Genomic DNA, 17,836 nt, shown 5'->3' with positions numbered 1-17,836 from the left:
ATGATGAATTTGTAATCGCGATTAAGGAGCTATCGTTTCTCGTTATCACCTTGTAAAAGGAACCTTACACAATTTTCCAGCAATTATGCAGACAGGTCTTAAAGATTTCCTGTTGCATCCGCCCGTGGTATTAACCGTTCCGGATAGCCGTGCATGTTGGAGCCGTTCCGGGGCGGGGAGTGCGCACGCCCTGTAACTATCCGCCCAACAGTTTAACGACGTGAGTTGAGCCGACCAGCCTGGATCTGGTTTTTAGGCGGTTTCCCACATCCCACTAGGAGAATACCGGCCTCGTCCCGGTTACACGATTTGCTAACATTTAGAGATTTTTCACTCACTTTCACACGAATAACACTACACGCACGCAGTTGTTGCTCACATTCCGCCCCGGGAAGATATTGGTGGGGGGGGGGTGAGGGGTGGCGGCAGCGAGAGGAGCCATGTGGCGACAAGGTGATCAGGTCACCATGTAATCATGCCAAAACCGTTAATGGCTAAGGCAACCCAGGGCCGGTGCCAGACAAAGGCGGGTACGTTACTGGCGACCATGTGGCTCACAGTATTGCAATACGTTGCCGTTGCCGTACCTGATACCGGCAGTGATTTGTTACCTCTTAAATTCGATAATTGTTCTGTAGTAGTCTGTCCTGTGTGTTATAGTGAGCGAACCTTAACATTCTGAACTTTCTTAATAAAATGTGAAACAAGTATAACTCATTTTTACAGGAATAGTTTACATTGACAATGGAGCTATGACGTACTGAAACCGATGTGCAGTCAAAAAACTGTATCCCGATCTCGGCTTCAGGATACTAAATGTTCTAAGCATTTTCCGCATTTGGTACCGAGGAAAGTGTCTTGTCAACTGAAGCACGTTAATGTGTTTTTTCGAAACTGCTACATTGACAGATTTGTGGACTGTGATCTTCCAATTACGCAACCGACGACTTGGTGAGAGTTCGTTGCACCCACTAGCCAAGCAGGCCAGGTTTGTGGCTGCTTTGATAGCACAAAATGCGCTGTCTGGCAGATTGTTACTATGCATCGGGGAGCGACGCATTCGTGGTGCACGTAGCCTATGAAAATACTCTACAGACCATAAATGTCACTGTCTTGAGTGTGCGTAACATTACAACGACACATTTCGGAAAGAAAACGTTCGTATTAATAAGACTTTCCAGATTTTTCTCATTGTCGACTAGTTCAGACACCGCAATTGTATAGTACATATTTCGGCTTTGTTATGCTACATAATAATTACACATAGTGATGTATAATGGTTTTATTTCAGAAAACCGTTTGATGGAATGTTTTATCTGAAACAAATGAGAGGTATGAAACTGTTGAATGCGATGACTTCATTTAAATATAAACGCATCGCGTTGTATGAGTAATTTTCGTTTCTTCTACTGTTAAATACTAATAGATTTGGAATTGGGCGTTAGTCGTGCCAGTAAGCTGCAGTGATCTACATTGAATAAAGCTTCGTATCGGATTGTGCCTGGTAATGCGTATAGGTGAACTTAAGTGACTGCTTGGTCTGAAGGTGATTTTGTTCCATTCCAGTCGTCCCGAACGTATCAAATAGTCTGTTTTACGCATGCTAGTACATTCATAGGGTCTGTATTTGTAATCAGACTTCGAAATTTAAATGATAAATACATTTTATACTGTATCTGAAAATAATTTTTCGTTGAAAAGTGGTTTGCTGTATCAGCTTTGGCTCCGTTAAGTACGTCTACAGAGAATTTCCACTTCCCATTGTTTGAACGTGCACACGAAAATATTACGTTGCAGTGAAGAACAGAGTTGGCAAAGTCTGGCGAGATACAGTTGTGTGTGCTGCAAAGTCGACAGTACGCGGAAAGTATTTAACGTCCTGTCGATGAACTCATTAATGACGGATCAAAAGCTGATTGGAAGTATAGACGACTTCGAACATCCATTTCCCCAGGAACCATCAGTTCGTTTGAGTGGTACGATTTAGGGAAGTCGCGGGCAAACGTAAACGTTCGTGGCCAGATAAGTTAGACACCATATTTCGTAATCATAGCCCCGTACTTTATCTGGTTGTTGGACATTTCCAGTTTGAATAAATATCTCATCGGTGCAGAGGTAATTGTTCTCTTCGCTTCGGAAGTCATCCTGGAAAAATTAGCTTCATTTTATGCCATTAGGCACCAAACGAGTTTCCACTGAGGCGACAGGTCGTGGTACAGCGATATGCGCCTCCCCCCCCCCCCCCCCCCCACACACACACACACACACACACACACACACACACGCGACACAAGGATTTAAAGGCAGTGCGTCTGAAGAGCTCTCACTCGTTCTTCGGTGACTTTCGTTGTCAAACAACGGGAAGTAAGACTTCGAACGCAGAATGGTAGCTGGAGCTAGACACACGGGGTAGTCAGTATTTAGAGATCCAGTGTTAAAAGTGTGCCGAGAGTACCGAATTTCAGGCACAGCCTCTCACCACGGACAACGCAGTGGCAGATGACCTTCGCTTAACGACGTATCGTAGAGTTGTCAGTGCAGACAGACCAGCAACACCGCTTGAAATAATCGCAGAAAGCAATGCGGGATATAAGACGAACATATCCGTTAGGACGGTGCGGCTGTGGTAGCAGACGACCGGTGCGAGTGCCTTCGCTAACAGCACGACATTGCTCCTGGGCTAGTGACGATAGACCGGAAAACATCGGCCCGGTCACAAGAGTCCCGATTTCAGTTGGTAACAGCTGGTGGAAGCGTTATCGTATGCGGCGCAGACCCCACGAAGCCATGGACCTAAGCAGCTGGCGATGGCTCCATAATGGTGTGGGCTGCATTTACATGGATTATTAACACGATATGGTTACTAGAGGACAAATGTAAGGATGTAGAGGCTTATCTCACTAGGGTAAGATAGATACTGCCTACAGGAAAATTGAAGAGACATTTGGAGAAAAGAGAGCCACTTGTATGAATATCAAGAGCTCAGATGGAAACCCAGTTCTAAGCAAAGAGGGGAAAGCAGAAAGGTGGAAGGAGTATATAGAGGGTCTATACAAGGGCGACGTACTTGAAGACAATATTACGGAAACGGAAGAGGATGTAGATGAAGATGAAATGGGAGATACGATACTGCGTAAAGAGTTTGACAGAGCACTAAAAGACCTGAGTCGAAACAAGGCCCCCCGGAGTAGACAACATTCCATTGGAACTACTGACGGCCTTTGGAGAGCGTCATGACAAAACTCTACCATCTGGTGAGCAAGATGTATGAGACAAGCGAAATTCCCTCAGACTTCAAGAAGAATATAATAATTCCAATCCCAAAGAAAGCAGGTGTTGACAGATGTGAAAATTACCGAACAATCAGTTTAATAAGCCATAGCTGCAATATACTAACACGAATTCTTTACAGACGAATGAAAAAACTAGTAGAAGCCGACCTCGGGGAAGATCAGTTCGAATTCCGTAGAAATACTGGAACACGTGAGGCAAAACTGACCTTACGACTTATCTTAGAAGAAAGATTAAGGTAAGGCAAACCTACGTTCCTAGCATTTGTAGACTTAGAGAAAGCTTTTGACAATGTTGACTGGAATACTCTTTCAAATTCTTAAGGTGGCAGGGGTAAAATACAGGGAGCGAAAGGCTATTTACAATTTGTACAGAAATCATATGGCAGTTATGAGTCGAGGGACATGAAAGGGAAGCAGTGGTTGGGAAGGGAGTGAGACAGGGTTGTAGCCTCTCCCCGATGTTATTCAATTTGTATATTGAGCAAGCAGTAAAGGAAACAAAAGAAAAATTCGGAGTAGGTATTAAAATCCATGGAGAAGAAATAAAAACTTTGAGGTTCGCCGATGACATTGTAATTCTGTCAGAGACAGCAGAGGACTTGGAATAGCAGTTGAACGGAATGGATGGTGTCTTGAAGGGAGGATATAAGATGAACATCAACAAAAGCAAAACGAGGATAATGGAATGTAGTCGAATTAAGTCGGGTGATGTTGAGGGTATTAGATTAGGAAATGAGTCACTTAAAGTAGTAAAGTAGTTTTGCTATTTGGGGATGATCGTCAAAGTAGAGAAGATATAAAATGTAGACTGGCAATGGCAAGGAAAGCGTTTCTGAAGAAGAGAAATTTGTTAACATCGAGTATAGATTTAAGTGTCAGGAAGTCGTTTCTGAAAGTATTTGTATGGAGTGTAGCCATGTATGGAAGTGAAACATGGACGATAAATAGTTTGGACAAGAAGAGAATAGAAGCTTTCGAAATGTGGTGCTACAGAAGAATGTTGAAGATTAGATGGGTAGATCACATAACTAATGAGGTATTGAATAGAATTGGGGAGAAGAGGAGTTTGTGGCACAACTTGACCAAAAGAAGGGATCGGTTGGTAGGACATGTTCTGAGGCATCAAGGGATCACCAATTTAGCATTTGAGGGCAGCGTGGAGGGTAAAAATCGTAGGGGGAGACCAAGAGATGAATACACTAAGCAGATTCAGAAGGATGTATGTTGCAGTAGGTACTGGGAGATGAAGCTTGCACAGGATAGAGTAGCATGGAGAGCTGCATCAAACCAGTCTCAGGACTGAAGACCACAACAACAACATGGTTACTGAGACGGGTGTTACGAATAATCAAGGAAAACCCTCAGTTGGGAAACGGGGCCAAAATTAGTTGGCTACTGTCGAGTTGCAATTTACAATTTCTTTATTGATTACTTCAACCATTAAGTCATTTATCACTTGACCAGGAACAGATCCAAAAAGCTAGTAGGCATGAGTGCCTTTTCAAAACAATTTACAGTTAACGGCCAAGCCATATTACTTAAAACACTTTGATAAAGCATTTAATGTCAAAATTAAAACTTTCCGAGTAATGAAACAAAAACCACAAATTTGCATACAATTTCGCCACCGAACATGTAGGGAGCCAACTTGTTTTAAACCTTGGCTCAACAACATATTAAATTACAAGGGCTCGCTAAGAGGGAGGCAGAACTAGCATTTTCAAATGATGTCAAGTAGATTAAAACAAAGTAGTCATTTGCCTTTTACAATAACTAACAATTTTAAAGGCACGTAATTTTAAAAACCCACCGATGAAAGGCAAACTAAACCTCTTTAAACAGTGGCCAAAAAAGAGTAAAATACAACCATCTAACGTTTTACAATAACTTTAATACCATGTCCTGCCACCAAAATGCCGTGGGATAGAAATAATTAACCGACCGGGTGTAAGGGCGGCCACAATTGTCTCCCGAAGGATGCTCAGACTAGAAGCGGACTAACAGGCCCACAACGCCTCAAATTCAGCAATCACATCGACCTCACGCGAGGCCAGGGGAGGAGGAAGAATCAAATCAGGAACCATAAATCCCTGCCCAAAAATACACTTCCTCCCAGGCTGTACTAATAAGAAGCTGAAAGATCACTGTCTATAATTACACCGGCGACAGGGACAGGAAACTCGAACGCAGGAGGCCACAAGGCAGAAAAGACGCTGGTTGCACAAACCAAAATTCTTCAATTAACATCTAAACCTTTAACCAACTTAACTTGCAGTTTATCAGAGAAACAGCAGGTGAACTCCGATGCAAAGGTTCCTCACATCCGATCGTGTACACGTCGCCACCGTACCTAACTGGGCAGTCTCGCAGCCACGCGCTCTGTTACCTGAGCCCTCGTCTTCTCTGCACCCACGGCGCCGAAATACCACTCCTCAGGTTAGGCGAGTTACTACTCCAACACTTCCGCCTCCAGACTGAAAACTTAGGCATCCGTTGCCGCTCCCACCAAGTAGTGACTCTGAACCACAGCCGGTGCTCACACCAAGAGCTTACAGCCTTGTCCCATCAACTCGTCTCGCACCGCCAGGATAGACCACGCGGCTTCTCGGGACAACAGCCAACTCTCCACCACCACGCCGCGGTTTCATCGCACGACATTCTCTAATACTCGATTTTATAAACCGACCGACCGACTGACTCGTCACAGCTAGGCAACCAACTGGCCATCCCCTCCAAAGATCTTATTCCCGTACACAAGGCTAATAGGAAGCAACGACTCGGAGATCGATAAGACCAGACACGCGGCGAGAGTGGAATCTCAACAGAATCTTACGCAGCATAACGATAAATATGAAAGAATCAATTAACGATGGAATCGAAGGACTCAGAATAATCTTTACAGCGTGATATATGTTGAGAGCCGACACACGGCTGAGTTACGTTCGCCTACTTGGAGACCATTTGCAGTCATTCCTGGACTTTACGGGTCGTAATCGAGAGCGTGCACAAAATCCTACACCGGCACCACTGACGAATTACAGACGACTGTAGAGGTTGCAGGGGACTTCCAATGAATCTTAGTCCATGCCACTTCCAGCTGGTTCACTATGCTTTGCAAAAGGTGATCTCATGGCTTGTCATCTCAGTGTTTATTACGACTTTATATATTCCAGGGTCCGACTTTCAATCCGTATCTTTCTCCGCTAACAGTGCTGTTAATGTAAAAAAAAAAAAAAAAATCCAGTTCCGCCTTCCAGTTGTCAACCATTGGTGCCCCTCCCCCTCCCAAGAAAGTCAGTTCTTAGGGCGGGGGGAGGACAATAGCATACCGCTTCCAATATTATTTCAATTTTTGAAAAGAAAACAGGGAAATTTAGTTATGACCTCATCAGTTTGTCTATTAGCATTTCTTGAGCGTGGTAACTGGGCAGCCAACGAGCCTAAGGCCCATGTCGGAGATGCTTTGCTTTTATGTACTGGTAATCACCCTTGTGTGTTAATTTCTGCTGGAAAGTTTTCATTTTGCCGTAATTTACCTTCTTAAAATCAAAATTTCTCCTAATTTGCGTATATGTGAACACATTATTAACACTGGAATCTTACCTCAATTAGGAAGTATCAGGTGATGTAAAAGCAATTTCGGGGTCGCATTTTTTTCTATGGTATTTCGCGTATATTGTGGTAGATCGCACAGAAGGAGCAAAATTCTGTCTGGTTTTACTGCGTTTCAATGAGAATCTGGAGTTCCGATCGCAGAGCTTTAACGCATTGTAGTTGTTCCACGGATCCTGTGAAGGATCGAAGGAAAGCTGCTAGTGTACAGGAAGGATTCTGATTACTGAAATCCTTGGCGGTTTGATAGCTTTTTTCTGGAAATTGTTAGATACCTGGTAAGTAATTTTGAGAGACTGTACGGGAAGGGGCAATGAAAATCTCGTTGCCATGCGAGGGCGCGGTATAGTCTGTTCTGGAAAGCTGTGTCGTAAGGGAGTATTGCGTAGCACGCTGAATCCAACTTTCTGAAAGATCTTGGGGGATAACGGTAGGCAGTTTCTGGCAGGTGTGCCACTTGCAGTGCTCGCTCTTGACGCTAAAGCGACGTCAGCACAGCTCGAACCATGCGTAGACTTTTCCAGCTGTACTGCCAAGAATAACATTCTACGTGCATTTTCTAGATTTCTGTACCGCGTAACAGATTCTAGACGTTGGAATTTCGTAGATACTTCCCGCAATGAACATCGCTTTGACGAAGAATGTACCCTGTACAACATTTCACATTGTTTTGTTGCAGAGTAAATAAATTGCTGTTAAATACAGCTTGTGACGCAAATATTCGTAGCATGAGCTACGTTTATTACACATAATATATGATAAAGTAACAATTAGACGACGTATCGTTAAAGCAATCTATTATTGATACTCATAAACCTGCAAAAACCCAAGGGCGGTCCATACGTTGATTGTAGTGGGGTGGTGAGACCTGGGATACGGAGTATTGTTGGTATTTTGGAAAACGAATGCCTGGGAGTAAGAAAGTTCCACTCCCAAATCTGTTCAAAAAGACGTAATACCGACTTCCAAAAATTTTCTTAACCTATTATTTTCTGCCCCTTAGAGCGAGGCAACTATTTATACAAAATATATCATTACGTCCCGTAGCCACGTCATTTCTAACAGCGTATTGCGTGTAGACAAAAAAGCAGTGTCATCAGAATTTTAAAGACAACCGCAGAAGAAATAGCTGGCGTATTGGGGTGTCGTGTGACGTCACGCATGGCGTCACGGGTGAGGGGTGACGTCAGCGATAGTTGCGACGCTGCCGTGGCGCGGCGCCACAGCCGCCGGGGCTAGGCTTAATATAGTGAGAAGGCGCACAGTAGCAGCTCGGCTGGGGCCCCCGTGACGTCACAGCTCGCGAGAGAGAGGAGCGCTAGGCATGGACGCTGAGAGGCGCTGTTATTGTCGGACCGCGCAACCTCCGCGAGACAAGAGATGGTTCAGAGGTAATTTTACTGTGCTCTAAACACCTTAGTTTGAGGCTCAATAGTCCCTGGTTTCATCTCTGACCAGTTCGAATATTATTTCCCACTCACAACTTCTCACCAGGGGAAATTTTTTCATATGAAACTCGCCAAGTGGCGCCGTAATTTGTTGTTAAAGTCAGTAAAGTAAGTGATTTTCCACTCAGTAGCTGAAATTATTTTTAAAATGCCAAAATTTCGGCACACGCTTTGAACTGCATAGGCGTTGTTGTTCTTGAGAGAAGTATTCTCTTTCAATATATAATATCGGTATGTGTATAAATTCTATGAAATTTTTGGTAAGGGACATAGTATGCGTCCCATGTAAACTGGTGTGGAGATAATTGAAATGTTAATCAGATTTACCTTTTTGTGTCATATTAACTTGCAATCTACGCCAGTAGAGACTAAAAAGAACTTGCAGCTAAGCAGCAAGACGAATCTGTTCAGTACAAATTTGAATGTGACTGTATACGCACCGACACTTCGGAGTGTTGAGTACAAAATCAAAGGCACTTGTGATCAGCTTTCAATATTCCTCCACATTTAGCACCTAAAGCAAAACATTGGCTACATTTCAGAAAATATGAAACATAAGCGATACGATTTGGTCAGTGAAATGCTCACGATCTATACTTGCCCAGTAAAGAAAACTAAAGAGATATAAGTTCCAAATGATGCTTGTCTTCCTGCAACATTTTATTAACAAAGGAATTCTTATTTTAAGAAATGGGGGCAAGGTCAAAATGTTTCTAGTAATGTCTGTTGCCTTGAGGAGTTCTATTACAAATTGATTCTCCACAAAACGTACACACTTGTGCGCACGAGAGGGAGGTTGAATACTTCATACTAAATAGTGAGAGCGTCTGTATTTGTAAATGCAGATCGCCATTTGCATAAGTGATGTATACAGTAGTATGCCTCGTGTGTGTGTGTGTGTGTGTGTGTGTGTGTGTGTGTGTGTGTGTGTGTGTGTGTGTGTGGAATAATTTTGTCGCATTTCTTCCAGTATAGTTGTGTTAGCACAAACACAACCAGTAGTGTCCACAAGAGACTTCCACCTATGTTCTGTTGTTCTACTGCACTCTGCTGTTTTTAATTTCGAGGAACATCTTAAGGACACGGGTGGATTCTAGAGCAGGAACAGTTATTAGTAATTGTTTCTTCTTGCCCACAGGTAGTAAACAGTCGTCTCGCTCGAAGTCGAAGCGCACTCAGAAGATGCGCGAACAGAACAAGAAGGGTGCCGAGAAGGAAGGTACGGACATGGATGCATTCTCGGAAGCTCCTCCCTCTGCCCCTGCAGCCAGCCCCGCGCCTGCAGCGGTTGTGGAGAACGCCACCACGCCTGTGGAAGAGCCGGCAACCCAGCCACCGCCTCCTGCAAATGTTCCTGCCAGGTGAGAAATCTCCCAGCTTTGATATTTGTAGTATTTGGCACCACTGTTGGTTACTTCTCTTAATTGCACCTATTTGTGGTACTTGTAGGCAGGGACAAATGGTTTTTGAGCCCGGAGGCTTGTACTGTCAGCATTAGCCACATACTTCAAAAAATTTAAATGTAAACTTCATTTTTATGACATTGTGGCATAGTTCTAGGTACACTTGGCTCATAGATAATCTCTTGTGATATTGAAACCTTGTGATTACACATACCGTGTAGTGTCACTCATTCTGTGTGTGCTTTAAGCTCAGACCTCTTTTTTTCTTTTTTTCCTTGCATTGCCATGAAACTTGTCAGACTGTGTTGCACTACCCAGTTGCATATTCACTAAATGATTTCAACTTAGGGGCATGCTGCATAATGATATAGAAATTGTATTAACAAGGGCATGCTGAAAAAATGCCTCCTTTTTGTGAACAGTCTTAAAGCTTATTAAATCTAACTTACTGCTCTCATCTGCATATTTATTTCTCAACTCACCCTGGTGACACATTCCTCAGTGTGAACAGTTTGTTGTTAACATCACTGTAGAACATTTGACTTCATTGACAGGGCCACAACTTCACTTCTGCTTGCTCTGTAAAGTGGTGTTTCGGAAACGGATGAAAATTGGATGGGGTTCAAGTCGGGTGGAAATGTTGGAAGGATGATTGATTGACAATGAGCCCAGATTGTTGCAGATGTCAGTGTTCATGTGTAGCCTGGCATTGTGCTGAAGGAGAGAGTGTTACTTGTGTGGGCAGTTAGAAATTCAATTGCGTCACACTGTATTTCATGTGCTGAGAGTTAAGTTAAACACTATCATGCCACACGCTACAGTATATATTCCTGTAACGGGAAGCATGACAGTTGACAGATTACTATGCAGGAAGTCCAGTACCTCAACCACTTTTGATAACAATAAAAATTTTAGGACCTTTGCTTTTTAGTATTGAATTTGTGGAGACCAGAGAAGATAGGCAGAAAATGCATAATTTGTGTGTGTGTGTGTGTGTGTGTGTGTGTGTGTGTGTGTGTGTGTGTGTGTGTGTGGGGGGGGGGGGGTCCTATCTTGGCACTAAATGTGCATATGGAATTAATCCATCAACTGCCTAGATTATGCTTGGTAAGATATGGCCTGAAATTAAATTTATCTTGTATCTCCTGTAGGCTGTTACATTTCCTTGCCATTTTTCAAGGGTTCAGCAGAAGAAAGTGCTAACTGTCACTTCAATAACAATTTCATCATGTAATCTGTATTTTTTAATGGGGCACATTGAGTTTGCCATATATAGTTCTAGGAAAATGTGTGCTCTATCTTAATACACTGTTGTGCATTAGCACTATCTTTTGCTGTCTCCATTGTGTGCTAGAGCCCTTTCATAAACAGTTTGAAAGCTCTGTTTAGAGGAAGGTGGTGTCTGTGGTGTCTATCAATGAGTGGGGTAAGGATTATACCCTTTGCCACTCATTATTCTTGTTAACTCTGGTAGTTGACTTTGGTAAGATGTATGCAAAAGTTTTATTTAATCACTGAATTAAAGAACTCAGGTGTAACTGAAGCATTTGAGTGCCAAGAATTTTGAAGTGGGAGTTTCATGCTTCATTACATTTGTTATTTTGTTGTCCTTTTCGTATAGTGACCCAACAAACCCATTGGAATTCTGCTTGATTGTAGCAGAGTTCAAAATTGTTGTTGGGAAAGCAATTCGTACCATATCCTCCAGGTCAGCTACTTTAGCTTGCCAGGGTGGAAAAGTACGTGACAAGCCGTTATGCTGACGGCTGTTGCAGTAGTCTGTTTTAACTGCAGGATGTTTTTTAGGAACTGTGGTATAACCATGTAGCAAACGAAATTACTTCAATCATCAGAAATTAATTTTACTGGACATTTGAAACAGCACCCATTAGGAAGGATGTTTTCCTGTTGGAAAAAAGATTCTTTTGGATTATAATAAATGTTGTGGTGTGGTTGTCCTTCAGCTTGACACAATTTCTACTTTTGATCAGTTGAATGTGTGACCTCCAACCTCTGCTTCAACACTAGAAGGCTAGTTTACTCGATTATTTAACAATATCTGGCCAGAAAGCAACATTTCCCTGTGCGATGTATCAGGAGAGCATAGGACATCTTGTTATAGTAGTTGTGATTTTTGTTGACATTATTAGCCTTAAGGTTTTTGGTGCTGCGCTGTAATACTTTCTTGAAGTTAGGGTACTCAAAGAAATCTTGTGGATATTACATTTTCACTAGTTGCTGCCATAAATATTTTGTAAAACATGTTAAATTAGAATGTTCTCAGGTGACAGTGTCAAAAACACTTGCCCCTGTGGCATGACGTATGATGTCCACTGCAGTGGAAAGATTTTTATGGCTATTTCTCTGGAGAGTCATCCGTGAGGCTGAAAATGCACGCAGGGCACATTATAAGGAAGAAGTGTCCCCTGCAGTGTACTCTGTGCACTTGCAGCCTCAGAGCTAATTGAAAATGTTAGAGAAGTGATCAGTAAAGGTTCCCACTGTAGTGGACGCTCTGTGCTACAGGGTTAATACAATAACTAGTGTGTTGGGTGATAGTTTCGCCGCTTTTGTAATTGTCTTGGCCCATAGATGTCAGCATGAATAAAAATAATTTGTGATGGAATTTTGAGCAGTGTTCTTAATCAAATGTCAGCACGTTGGACATTTAAATGTATGTTCATGACTTTTGGCAGAGAGAGCACACCTCCGGCAGTCCAGGCTGCAGAGAAGCAGCCACCCCCGTCTATCTCACCTGCCCCTTCGTCGACACCGGCGAGGCCCGCGTCACCGGCACCGCGACCTGCTTCGCCGGTTCCCGAAACACAACCCCCTGTAAAGGTGAGTGTGATTTCTATGTAGGATAGTTCGCTTTTGATGAAAATTGAGTTTTATTGTTGTGAATCTTCACTTAGGTGTTGCAGTAGTGTGCTTAACTAAAATTTATTTGAAAGGTCAAGGTGGCAAAGTTTTGATATGTAAGGACTGGTGCAGAATAACTATTGAAGATAAGTGGTGGATGCTCTTGCATCATTCTTCTTTGAGGACCCACAGCTGTGTGAAATTAGAATAATTGTTTGAAAATGTTATTAGTATCATTACCAAGGACAGATCGATAGTGTGTTTGTGTGGCTATAGATTTTAGCTTCCAAGCAAATCCAGGTCAATGTCGAACTTTCCGTGTAAAGATTGGGGCCTTAATTCTTTTATTTCTACTGGATTTTTTCTGTATATTTTTTCAGGCAGTGATGATTTTGTCAGTTTGCATTGTGGATTGGAATCCACATGGTAATATGGGTCCCCCTTAAAACAAGCTGGAATAGTTAAAACGAGGTAACAAGAGCATACCACCTGTAGCAGGACAGGTTAGTAAACCTCTGGATGGTTTAAACTAGCCTTTAGACTGCAGATAGCTTTATTTTTAACCAGTGCTGTTACATGTAAACATAAAAAAATATAAGTTCATTGGGTATTTCTGCATTTTCAATTTCTAGCTAGATGTACCAGCAGAATGCTTTAAGTGTCAGTTCATATGTCATGTGACTGAAAGCAACAGGATAACATCAGTTTTCCTGAGAGATCGTCAGATACTTAATGTTGCAGAGCAAGAAACAGTGTTTGCTAGTATTTAAATACTTGAATACCGCCCACAAGTAGGATCTGTCCAAATATTCTGCTACCTCGATGTGTTTAGAACAGGCTTTCAAAATTTACAAGGAATATTTCATTAGAATTTACCTGGCACTAGGTAACCACATGTAAAAAGCAATATAGTTCCCCTACCAGTGCCTCATAATGCATTAACACAAAGCCATGATGAAGCCTGTATTATGTCATGCCAGACTGGAGTTTCTGAGCTACTCAACTGACTGCATACAGATTCTGAGCTGCTCTTGGGTAGAAATATCCAGGAGGTTACTTCTCCGCCTTGTGTTACTAGTCCAGTATGGATTGGAGAAAAAGTTGTTTGGTTTATTGAGATGGGAGACACTCATTTAGTAAAAGTGCTTGAGCACTATTAATTTTGGATATGGTAAGATTCCTTACGTCATATTGGTTTGAGAATTTATTTTGGAGCTGTTAGGTGTTCTGCATGTTCATGAATTACTATTACTTAGACAAATTTTTGTGATGAACCATTGTTGTTCCAATAGCCTCCACTGAATTATGGCGTATGAATATGCAAGTGTGGGGGCAGGTCAGATGTTAAGTTGTCCTTGTGTTCATCAAACCAGTGTAGGCCACTTCTGGTTGTGTGAAAGGGAGAATGCTGCTGGGAAATTGTCATTGCTCGAGCTTGTACGGTTCTGTCAATATTAGTTTCCACCTTTCAGTTAATTGAGGCTGCTTGATGACCTCGAAATCGTTCGAACTACACCATTTCTGGATGCCGCTGTGATGCACAGATGGACTAGTGCGGATTGGAATTACTTGTATGGGAATAAGTAATAACATACAAATGTTTGATACCCTTTGCACCAGTGAAGCCTACTTCGTGACACTCTGACTTAAGACGTATTGTTTCCAGTTTCTGTGTTCATTGAGTTGTACATTGTGAACTTGTCAAAGAGCTACCACTAGTCTGGAATGCCCTTCTAAATTATTCCAGTCTTGCATTAAGAAGACAGATCACCTTACTATTGGTATGCAGTGTTTGAGTGCTATCGGCATGGTGGAAGTTACATTTTTACCCTTACTCTGTGGCAGCTGACTTCAGCTATGCAGTCTTGAGATGAGTTAGGGAACAGTTGGTTAATTTTCGTACTACAGTCGCCTGTGCCAACTGGTTGGTTGGTGAGGCTACAGCCAAAGTGTAATTCTCCCAGGGGGCTCCCATCATGGGACTGTATGGATGGCAACTATATGGGCCCCTATCTATCTGGTATTACTTCCCCTTAGGTGTCAAACTTCTTGTCTTCTTTCGTTTGGCTTCCCTTGGCCAACTTTTTTTACCCCAACAGTATTAGATTTTGAGGCCTGATAGTGTCTTTCATTTTTAGTTTCCTGCCTCAATGTGGCATTTGCTTACTGAGGGTATTAGTAGGAACCTGCTTCCTTCCAGGAAGAGTGGGGATCCTCTAAACCTAAGGGACCATGCCTGACCCGTGAGGCTGCTGGCACTCCACTTTACGCTTTTGGATACACCAGAATATATTTGCGTTTTTGTACTTTGCTAGGAGCCTTTTTCAACTGAGAGTAAATCGTCTACAAATTTGAAGTAAGTCTGTTGAGAACTCTCAGAGATACTTGGTAACGACATTAAATGCCTTGTTTCTGCATGCTAGTAGAGATAAAGGGTGAGATCATACAAATGTATTAAAATGCTAGGAGGTGCATTACAGCTGTCAGCTATGAAAGAAAAAGAACTTCAGTGTCCACCAGCAGTGCTGGTTGGTATAATGTGTCAATAAGTGTTTTGTAGTCATTCGCTGCAGGTTGCCCAGACAGTTCATAATCTCCAGTTTGTGGTTAAAAGTATTTCCTTATATTGTTAAGGAATAGTCATTATGGCCTACATACTGAGTGAGACTGTCACTTAAGAAACAATTATTTGCACTTGCAAAGAGTGCATCAGTGTGTGTAATGGGTGGATGAGGAATACTGTTAAGGAATGTTGGCTGAGTGGTAAGCTCTCCTGCAGTGACACCTGTCTAGCTAAGAATAATTTACTTCCTAATTCCATTGTAGATCTACTTCTGAAATGCTATACATTAGTAAAGTGCTCACTTCTCAGCCCCCTCGTTTACTGCTGTTAACCTACCAAACGGGCCTGTGCACAATGTGCTATACCCCGCACGAGGAATAAATTTTCTCACGGTCTGTAAAACTTGGTCATCTAACCTTGCCTGGCCCATTATACACCTGCATCTGCAAAATGTTCCCAGTACACATCCAAACCTTACGCAAAATAGATTAGTCATTTGTCATAAATGAGCAGACAATGTCTCTGCCTTCATTGGAAATGTATGAATTTCAGCATAAACTTAAGTAAACTGTGAACATTACCAGTATTATAGCAGTAGGGGAATGTCATCATTGGGCAAAACATTTCAATTTGATACAGACGTAAACTTCATTTGTGGCTTCAGTAGAGGCTGTATTGTTGCTGCTCATACAGTAGTATTTTGACTGTTGGCACTAATTTCATCTGTGCTGTATTGTTGCTGTTGTTTACAGTGGATGTACACTGGGATCTTCAAAATGTCTTAATTCATAAATTATAGTAATGTGATGGTGGCTGTACTGCACGACACTAGTACCTATGGGAGACTACAACTGTGATGAAAATATTCAGAAGTTACATGTGCAGTACGCATTTGGTTTTCAGTCTTCCTGTGTTCTCCTCCTCCTTCCTCTGTTCAGTCCAAAGACGGGTTTGATGCAGCTTTCCATGCTACTCTCTGATGTGCAAGTCTCTTAGTCTCTCAATAACAGACAGCTTCTGAATCTGCTTACTATATCCATCTCTTAGTCTCCTCTTTCAATTTTTGCACCCCCACACCTCCTGTTACTAAGTTGGTGATGAAAAATGTTGTCCGAGAATGTGTCCCATCAATCAGTAGTTTCTTCTAGTCTGGTTGTGCCATAAATTTTGATTCCAAGTTCCGTTCAGTAATCTTTTGTAGCACCAAAGATTCTATTCGCTTGTTGCTTAAACTGTTTATTGATGTACTACTTCATGTCATTTCGTACTCTTAATTTCTTCGCCATCGCCTAATTTAGAATTCAATGCCTCTTGTTTTGCTTTTGTTGATGGTAGTCTTGTATCCTCCTTACAAGACACTGTCCATTCTGTTAAAGTGCTCTTCAAAGTCCTTTGCAGTCTGACAGGATTAAGCTGTCACTGAGAGACCTCAGAAGTTTTTGTTTCTTCTCCCTATACTTTGAAGAGACTCCAAAGCTTTCTTCAATTTATTTTCACTGCTTCTTCAATATAATGATTGAATAACATTGGGGATAAGCTGCATCCCTTTCTCACCCCCCTTCTCAGCCACTGCATATCTTCCAAGCCTTTCAACTCCGTAAATAGCCTTTCACTCTATTGTTCACTCAGAATTCCAAGCGGAGTATTCCTGTGAACATTGTCAAAGGCTTTGTCTGAGTCTACAAATGCTATAAGTGCAGGTTTGTATTTCCTTAACAATCGTCTAAGAGAAGCCATAGGGTCAGTATTGCCTTGTGTGTATCTCCATTTTTCCGGTATCCAAACTGATGTTCCCTGATGTCAGCTTCTACCATTTTTTCATTCTTCTTCTGTAAGGAATTTGTGTGTCCCTCCAGCAATTGCGAAGTCTGATGATATTTCACCTGTCTCGTACATCTTGCACGTGAGAGGGAAGAACTTTATCATGGCTGACTCTCCCAAGGCTATAAGTAGTTCTGGTGTAACATAATCTGCTCCAGGGGCCTTGTTTGAACTTGTTTTTGAGTGCTCTGTCAACTCCTCCTCACAGTAGATCATCTCCAACTTCTTCATTTACATCTTCTTCCCTTTCTATGATATTTCTGTATACTCATTCCACCTTTCAGCATTCCCTTCTTCCCATAGTACTGGTTTCCCCACTGAGCTTTTGATATTTGTACAGCTGCTTCTCTTTCTCCAAAAGCCCTTTAATTTTCCTGCGGGTGGTATCTATTTTCCTCCTAGTGAAATATGCTTCTAAATTCTTGAGTTTGTTCAATCATTTGCATTTGTAATTTTCCTCCTTTTATCAGTTAACTTAAATCCCTTGTGTTATCAGAGGATATCTGCTAGGCCTTGTCTTTTTACCTATTCGATCCTATGCTGCCTTCAGTTTCATCTCTCAAAGCTACCCATTGGTCTACAGTATACCTTTCCCCTTTCGTAGTCAGTTCTTTTGTAATGCTTTCTCTGAAACTCTCAACCACTTGTTCTTTCAACTTACCCAGGTCCCATCTCCTTAATTTCCTAACTTTTTGCAATTTCTTTAGTTTCAGCATACATTTCGTCACCAGTAAACTGTGGTCCTAGTCCGCATCTGCCTCTGAAAAGTTTTATAGCAAAGACAAGTAATGTAACTGAATGTAATCCTTTGCACGGCATGTGTGTTTTTACAAT

At 42.0% G+C, this 17,836-nt stretch overlaps 1 protein-coding gene across 14 annotated transcripts in view; it reads left to right on the top strand.

Moving 5' to 3' along the window:
* Positions 1-17,836, top strand: part of LOC126108459 (eukaryotic translation initiation factor 4 gamma 1-like) — a 647,729-nt gene that overhangs the window by 568,531 nt on the left and 61,362 nt on the right. For all 14 annotated transcript variants that reach the window (XM_049913677.1, XM_049913682.1, XM_049913688.1 and 11 more), the window contains 2 exons: positions 9,492-9,714; positions 12,453-12,597. In XM_049913677.1, coding sequence (XP_049769634.1) covers positions 9,492-9,714; positions 12,453-12,597 — 368 coding nt within the window. The remainder of the gene's footprint in view (positions 1-9,491; positions 9,715-12,452; positions 12,598-17,836) is intronic.

The sequence above is a fragment of the Schistocerca cancellata genome, chromosome 11 (assembly GCF_023864275.1).
Source record: "Schistocerca cancellata isolate TAMUIC-IGC-003103 chromosome 11, iqSchCanc2.1, whole genome shotgun sequence".
Lineage (NCBI taxonomy): Eukaryota > Metazoa > Arthropoda > Insecta > Orthoptera > Acrididae > Schistocerca > Schistocerca cancellata.
The sequence above is the reverse complement of the archived record's forward strand: the minus strand, read 5'-3'. Positions and strand labels throughout refer to the sequence as shown.